At 39.7% G+C, this 8,397-nt stretch overlaps 1 protein-coding gene across 9 annotated transcripts in view; it reads right to left on the bottom strand.

Annotated features, from left to right (window-relative positions):
- SPIDR (scaffold protein involved in DNA repair) overlaps window positions 1-8,397 on the bottom strand; it is a 357,525-nt gene that overhangs the window by 12,196 nt on the left and 336,932 nt on the right. For 5 of the 9 annotated variants that reach the window (XR_003093435.1, XR_003093439.1, XR_003093440.1 and 2 more), the window contains 4 exons: window positions 7,228-7,321; window positions 4,978-5,092; window positions 4,334-4,387; window positions 767-2,452 (listed from right to left, as the gene is read on the bottom strand). Coding sequence is in view for 1 of the 9 variants with exons in the window: in XM_014518777.2 (XP_014374263.1) it covers window positions 2,324-2,452; window positions 4,334-4,387; window positions 4,978-5,092; window positions 7,228-7,321 (392 nt within the window). In the remaining 8 variants the exon portion in view is untranslated. Of the gene's footprint in view, window positions 1-6; window positions 2,453-4,333; window positions 4,388-4,977; window positions 5,093-7,227; window positions 7,322-8,397 lie in introns of those variants that run through there. The other 4 variants (XR_003093436.1, XR_003093437.1, XM_014518777.2 and 1 more) reach the window with 3 other exon arrangements.

Below are 8,397 nucleotides of genomic sequence, written 5' to 3'. Positions count from 1 at the left end.
ACACGCTTGCCAAGAAGAAAAGAGCGGACTCGAGCGAAATCCCTGTGTTTTGCCCTTAAATTATTTTTGTAACGGGAGCTTATGCGTGTGTGCGTGCGTGCGTGTGTGTGTGTGCGCGTGTCTTTTTCTACCTGGTTGTACTGCGGTACGGGCGGTACGCGCGTCGGAAAGGGTCCGCAGCCCCCCGCGCGCGTGCGGGGCGGCCGAGCGCGCTCAACCTTTTATATCGATTTTTACAGCGTTTCTAAGAATAAAGCAGCCTTTGCAGACACTCGGGCTCCGTGTGGTGTGGCCGGGAGGGAGCTGGGGGGCCCTGGGCAGGGATCCCTCTTCCCCCTCGGAAAGTTAGGCAGCGCGAGGCATGCGGCCCCGGGTCTCCTGGCGGGGTGCTCCACGCACAGGTTTGAGCTAGCCCTGGATGGGAGCAGCTGAAGGCTGGAAGGGACCTTGAGAGATCGTGGAGTCCAAGCCCCTGCTCTGAACAGGAATCCTGCTGAGCTCAAATGATCCCAGCCAGGTGTCGACCCACTCTCCTCCAGGTTGGGGACTGCCCCACCTGCTTGGGAGTCTGTTCAGGTCCTGGGCAGGAAAGGGTTTGTTTTGCTTTTTCCAACCGGGACAAAGTGCTGACAGGGCTTACTGAGCAGCCTGAAGGCTTCCTACTAGTTTTGCCTCCTGTAAGAAGTCACTTGTGCAGATCTAACAGCTAGAAAATGCACCTTCCTCCACCCATGTTCTGCCGTACAGGGGTTGAGTTTATACTTACCATAAGGCAGCAGTTCAGCCACTTCCTAGAGGCAGCCTGCCAGAACTAGTTAACAGCAAGGACACTTCCTAGGGGGTGTCCGTCCATCAGCACTTCACCCAAGTGAAAAGCTCCTTCCCCCCACCATGAAGCCCCCCGCAAAAAAATATTGCAAAACTATATTTGTCTGTTTAAAGAGGATCTCAGAAATGTGTTCTGTGAAAAACAGATTGTTAGTTATTAGTTCAGGGATAGGATACATTCATTTTTGCCCAGCTGTGTTTTATAGCATTCTGTATGATGTGCTATACCACAGGACAACTGACGGTCACAATCCAGGTCTACTGACAGGTGGGCAGGGGAAGCAGAACTAGATCCAGAAATACAGTGCATAAATGTAAGCCCTTTTAGGCCCCCATACTGGGAAGCCCATTTGTTAAGAACATGACAGGTGTGGGTTTTCTGCTACAAGCACCCTTGCCAAGCTGTAGTGCTTTCCTGCCCAAAACAGTCCTTGTCACAGCCTGTACACCTGGTAGCATCTGGCTGACTACCACTCGTACACCTGGTCCACAGAAATGTCCACTTGGTGCCAGGTAGTAGTTTACTATTCAGAAGCCACAGTACTACTTAATTATTTAGTGTGCAGAAACAGTTACCCTGTAACTGAGCTAATATTATTGCTGGTAAATGTGCCACATGCTGCACAAGTTTAAAAAAAAATCTGATCTGCAGAGAGACCCATGTGGTCCATCTAGCTTTACATCACATTTCAATCTATAGATGCAAATGTTTATCTACTATTTTAGGCATGGTTACAACCTAAACTTCTATCCATATTTACAGACAATGTAGCTATAAGAAAATACCGTTATGCCTCACCTGAACCAGTTCTTTATCCTTAAGACTAACCACATGTGTGACGAAACATTCACCTAATGGGAAATTTGTGGGAGGTTGCAACAGTAGTTTTATATTTAGAAAGGAGTTTAACTATAAGGGGGAAGGTACCTTTGATACACCATCCAAAAGGTAACCAAGGATATTACAATTTCCTCACTTGTAATATTTAGTGCAGTGCAATTACAATTCAGAATTACAGCAGCTCCTTCCTAGCAGGAGTGCATAAGGCTTCTGGAAATAATTATTCAAGCCTCCAACTTAATAGAATGATGTTCATTGTTTATGCTAAAATAAACTAGTCTCAAAGAACATTTTAAAAGTATTTTCCTTGACACACAATACATACATCATCATCTTAACATTCATTATACAAATATCAGCAGTAATTCTCTTTACAAACATTCAGGCCTCCAAAACAAGTCTTTTTAGGTTTACAAACAATAGAACACTGCAAAAAGATGCATATATTCTTCAATTCTGGACATCAGAAGTGCTAGGCATATACATGTTCAAAAAACTGAACTGTATTCACTTCCAGCATAAGGCATTTTGTAAATCACAGTTTTATTAAACTACCTCAATACTTATCATGCTTGCATTATTATCTATGCTAATAGTTAACAAATAACCACATGACAAAGTCCATAGATATTATAATAGCTGACAAGGTTCAGTTCAATTTCTTCCTGGTTCTAGCAGGACAATTTCTTCCAATGCAATGCAGCTAGGGTGATTGGTCACAGTCTGGACATAGCAGCTCAATAACCCCACCTCCTTTCCCAGCACTCTCTTCACCTCATAACTCTGTAGCGATAAAGGCATGTTGATTAAACAAACAGTCCTGTACATTCTGTTCTAGGCAACATACAACTCAAAGATACAGAGTGTAAAGTCCTCTTCCAGTATACATTTTTTTAACTGCTCAAAAAAAATAAATAAATAAATAAATAAAGCATCTACAGAGCAGTTATGAAGAATGTATTTTATCTACTAAACCCCCCCAGATTTTCAGTTATTTGAGAAATCAAGTAAGTTGCTTCCTAACTATCAGTCCTAACTAGAGTCTTACCATCACACTGTCAGGCCCTTAAAAATGCACCAGGTGTAAAAGTCACTGCAATTTAGCACCTCACAATATAACCAAAATTTGCTTATTTCTCTCTCAGACTTTAATGATTTTGCATGTGACAGAGAAGTGCGTGTAAGTATGTACCTGTGGCAAGAATCATTTAATATATAGCTTAGAAACTATTTAAACCTTTTTTTTAACTTTAGATCTTTCTACTGCGTTGTTATATACAGAAATAAAATGATATGCATTAATACAGCTCCTTTTGGATTCCAATACAGTTTACCAACACTAATTGTGCCGCTTAACATGTCTCTGAAGTAAAGCAGTCCTATCTTCATTTTAGAGTGTAGCAGACTGAAGTTTAAAGGTTAAGTAAGTTGTCCAAGGTTACAGCATGCTAATAGCAAAGCTTATAATAGAACACAGATGTACTGACTCTTTGTGCCCTGCTTGAGGGCTCATTTCAGAGCTCTAGTAACACTGGCAAAAATACTATTTTGGATATTTCTCATGCTTCATCTTTGGCATTGTGCTTTCTTTTTAAAATAATAATTTAGGAGTTAAAAAGATTAACAAATTTAATGAGAAAATTGATCACTGGATTTCAACTAGGAAATCCTGCAGAACAGCAAGTTTTCAAGTGGTATCCCTCAGGAAAACTGGACAATTTTATTAAGAGTTTCAGCATGAAAATTAGGTATTTTTTTCCAAACTGCAGTAACTCAAAGGAGCTGTAATACATTCTGCTAAGCTTTCCAAACAAAAAAAAAGACACAGAGAAAAATGTAAGTCAAATGACATTTTAATAAGCTTTAGAACAGGGTGTACTAGTACTGTATAAAATACTGGTTTTGTCTTTCAAAAGTTGCAGAAAGATAACTAGTCATTAAAAAAAACCCTCTTCTCTATTCGTCGTGTCTGTTAGCTTACATGGAAGACACCACCTACAATCTAAAACTGAGTAAGAACAGTTCACTGCAAGAACAGTTCAGAAAAGCCTTCCACCGCAAAAGTTCACTATAGCTCAAATACATCCAGTACACTAAATAAATGAAAATTAAACACACTAATTAAAATGCAAGACAAACAAATGGTGCTATACCACATTCCTGGTGTTATCTCAGACAGAGAAAGTAACCACTTGATGATTATGTATATTTGCCTTATAATTCAAGATTACTTGCATTTATGCATGTTTCATTTATTCCGAATCCAACAAAACACCTCAATCTATGATATATTTCACAATGCTACCTCTTATGGTAGCTGCTATTATATACAGCAATTGTGTTTTAAAGGTTTAATACCAGGCCTGGGAGCCAAGACTCCTGGATTCTACTGTAGTTTTGACACTGACTTCAACAAGCTACACCTCTGTGCCTCAATACAGCCATCTGCAAATACACATTTTTTTCTTGAATGGTAGGAAACTGCTTTATTCCTTCCTAAGCTTTCTTAAATACCCAAATATAAGAAAAAGTAGTCTTTATGGTCTGGTCCAGTGTCCTCATAGATAGTTCAGCATATCCATTGTTCAGTATGAAACTTTGTCCCTAAACTAAACTCAATATAGTTTCAATTTCTGTATTTAGTGCAATATTATGTATACCTACCTCATCCTCACTGGAAGAGCACATCAGGATAGAAGAAATTGTCTTCTGTAACAGCTGCAGTAAGAAAAGAGAGAGTACAAGGCAAAATTCCTATTTATACATAAGATTTACTTTCCATGTTAAAAAGAATTACATCAAAATAGTAATGTCTAGTGTAAATTCATATCTTAAATATAGAATGATCTGTTCTTGCTTTTATGAAACAACTGACTAATGAAACTAAAGTAACTAAGGGTAATATAGGCAAAAGTCCTCAGGATAGGACTCCAAACATGTATTTCTTTTAAGCCAAGTCAACGAAATGGTTCATTATTTCCTAATGGCCCAATCCAGTGAAGTGCTTTCATCAGAGTTGATGGTATTCGGCACTTTGCATAAAGCCTTAGCACTTTGTTGAGATCGTGCCTATGGGTGAATTCCAGTAGTGTTTAACCTGAATGAGGATTGCAGGGTTAGTGTTTTAAACTTCAGTCCAATAATCACATGAATTTTAGGTATTTTGTTTTTATGAAGACAATATTCTCAGTTTTGTTCTCAACCCTGTACACAAGATTGCAAGTCAAACCTGTGTATAAGAATGCATAGCCTCCTTACACTTGATTACAATATATACCTTAATGTTCTAAGCTCGGGTCACGTCATACCTTTACTTTTACCATACACTGAGGTCGGGATGGACAACGCAGAAAGACTTCAAGCTGCATTTTGAGAACTGGAGAAATTATAGCTTGGGAGCAGAGGCTGCAGTATAACATTTCCCTGAAATAAGACAATATCAATTATGAATGGAAAACAAGTTATCAACCCCTATATCAGGAGGCAAAGGGATAAAGGCTGGAAGGACTCTGCTAGTTGACCTAGACTGATGAAGCCCCCTTAGTGGAGACACTTGTTACACTTTACTCATTCTTTTGCTGGTATAGTTAAACACAGGTCCTTGAATGATGTACCTATACTCCAAAATGACTCTTTTGCCAGTATAAAAGACTCTTATCAGTATAATTTAACATTTACATAACAGAGCATTTGCTGGCACACTGGAGTTGGCTAAGGGTTGTGATTTTTCACACACAAACAACATGACTATACAACAAAACCTTGTAGTGTAGCTACTATGTACTGATTTAGGCCATAATTTAGCAAAACACTCAGGCATACTCTTAATTTTCAGGACGCATTTATGTCTCATTGACTTCAATGGGAGTTGTACAGATGAATAAAACGAAGCCTATGGTTAAACACTTTGATGATTTGGGTCTTGTCAGGTATAATTTATGTTAAACTCCTAGGTAAACAATAATAAATCCCTTCCAGATACAAGGTCTAATCCATTGGGAAACACATATGTACGCTCACATGCATATGAACAGATATGAAAACAAGGTAATCTGTATTTTTGGTTTGTGGTTTTTCAGGGGAAATAAAGAACAAAGCACACACTATGGTTTTCCACACTTCTAAAAAAAAAAATGTTTCTTCTAATTTACAAATAGTCAAAGGGCTGAAATAATTGTGGATTAAAATAATCCTATTCTGCTCATGCGTCTTCAAATGTCGCTAAAAGTATTACATCCCCATTTCTTTCCTTTACACAACCATTATCTGGTGTCTATCTGCTCAGGATCTGGCTGGGTAGTAAGTTAGAGGGGAGACTTCTTAAGAGCACCGCGGTGTGAGGATTGCCATTCCAACTGATGGAAGTCTGCTTGTGCCAATAAGAAACCAATAGCTCAGCATGCAGTTGCTCTTTACTTCTCCATCTTTCCAAAAGAATATGTCTCCCTTACTTTTAGTCCTGAACAGTTCTGAGAAATAAGACTTTGCAGGTGTGACTTCTTTGTAGAGCAGAGGCGGGCAATTATTTTGGGCAGAGGGCCGCTTACTGAGTTTTGGCAAGTCATCAAGGGCTGCATGACAGGCAGCCCAGGGCAGATAAATATTAATTTTCTAAATTTTTTAGGGGCCCGGTGGGCCGGATAGAATGGCCTGGTGGGCTGCATCTGGCCCCTGGGCCGCATTTTCCCCACCCCTGTTGTAGAGGAACTGCTTAAGGTCCTTTTCAGAAGGGCTTTTCAAAATGCTATCTAATTGCTATGATTCTTATCTCTCTTACTTGAATATAATAGGAAGAATGATATCAAAGTTAATAACTTTTCATCAGAAAAAACAGGAAGATAATTTTGAGATATAAGGTAACTATATATGGCATGTAAGGCATGTGTATATGACTTGCCTCCCCCACATGTGACTCCAGATTTGCTCCAAAAAATAAGCCTCACTTAGGTGCACCACACACCTATTGTTGAGTCTATTAAGCTCTGAAAAATAAGCCTATTAGCTGCACCACACACCAGCAATTAAGTAGAACAGACTGGTTGGAGCAGGAGGGACCTCAGGTCAGCTCTGAGCCACTCCCATGCCACCTATTTTGCCTAACTGCCAGTCTCTGGGGAACAAGTGAGTGGGACAGGCCTTAGTGGCTTAGTTTGTTACCTTTGGACTTGTGGTTAGGACGTAGTCTGCACAGGTAGACACTAAAGCACCTGGTTTTATACATAGGGGGATACAAGAAACACCTATTTCAAACCACACACAATCACTGTCTGTAAAGCCTGGCACATTCACTGAGAAGTGCTGGTGTGATATAGTGCAAAGTCTGTAAAAATGCAATCATTGCCATTTGACCCCTGCTTTTAACTTCCTTGATAGGCTAATCTTATCTTGCTGGCTGAGTCAATTAAATAGTTACAGTTTTAGACCTTCCTCTGTCCTTAATTATACAGAAGGGCGTAGGTATCAGCTGCTCTGAAGGAAAAGGTGCATCAGATATATGGCTGTTAGGGCCCGACCTGCACTAAGGTACTCGGTACCTCAAGCAGCACAGTGGTGCTTACCGATCCCGTGGATAATACTCCAGTTTTCCATTGCCACATCTGTTACACGTGGGCCAGGAGAAAGCAGTGCCCTCATTAACTCCGGTGATAGTGCCTAAACAGAAAGTACATTCTTACAACGGTATACTAGACTGATGATGATTACAGTCACTTATGACTTCTTGGTACAAATCTAGCTTGATCCTTGCAGATGATCATCATAAAAAATAACTTCTTCTATTCCACTTCTTTCAGCAGACACTGTTTTTACCAAATATCAACCAATATCAGGAGACAAAACCAAAGTACAAATTGACCATGCAAACATGAAATCTTGATTGTGCCAAGTTGCATCACAACTTTAAACACATTAAAAAAAAGATGTTTCAAAATGAAATTCCAGGCAGATTCCCACCTTTTGCAGGATATTCTGTTTTTGATTTTGGCCCTTTGCTGTTTCTGTGACAAATGCACAATGTATAAAGTGACTGATTCAGGAAATGTCATGCCCATATTTAGGCTAAAAAATTATCAGTAGATACATAATGGACCTTTAAAAGCAACTGAACAGTTTTATAAGCAAAGATGAATTCGATGACTAGTGGAGGTACTGCTATATGTTGATGCAACAAAGATCAAAATATGGCCCAGAGACTGAAATGCAGCACTATGAAAGAACTGTTACTGATATCTATACCGTGATTAAGGAATCCCTACTCTGGCAAGTAAAATAAATAAAATAAATTAGGCATTTTTGAGAAGCCTGAAAAGAGATTTATGAAGAATGATGTCCTGAGAGCTGGAATGGATGATGGGGACACTTTGTGTCCATGCATATTTTCAAATGGCATGACCTGGAACACCAACAAAGAGGGCACTCTGGTAAACAAACCTGTAGCTAATCTAAATCTCTCAGTTTTTCATTACACCTAATATAGTAAAAATAAATGAGAGAGAGAGGAAGGAGGGCAGTTGCTAGCTTACAGGAGGACAACATTATTATTTTCCTTTTGTAAACACATTACAGAAAGAGAAAGCTGGTTATGACTGTCACAACCCAAAGATGTGGATTTTTTGATTGTGTGCGCTTCGGCACCGCTAAATTATGTTCCCGCCGAATTGCAGCTCTTTTGCACGACGGAGTGTTCTGTTGTTATAGAGAACCCGCGTGCAGAAAAGTGTTTCCCGCCA

Source organism: Alligator sinensis, unplaced genomic scaffold (genome assembly GCF_000455745.1).
Source record: "Alligator sinensis unplaced genomic scaffold, ASM45574v1 scaffold615_1, whole genome shotgun sequence".
NCBI classification, from domain to species: domain Eukaryota; kingdom Metazoa; phylum Chordata; order Crocodylia; family Alligatoridae; genus Alligator; species Alligator sinensis.
The sequence above is the reverse complement of the archived record's forward strand: the minus strand, read 5'-3'. Positions and strand labels throughout refer to the sequence as shown.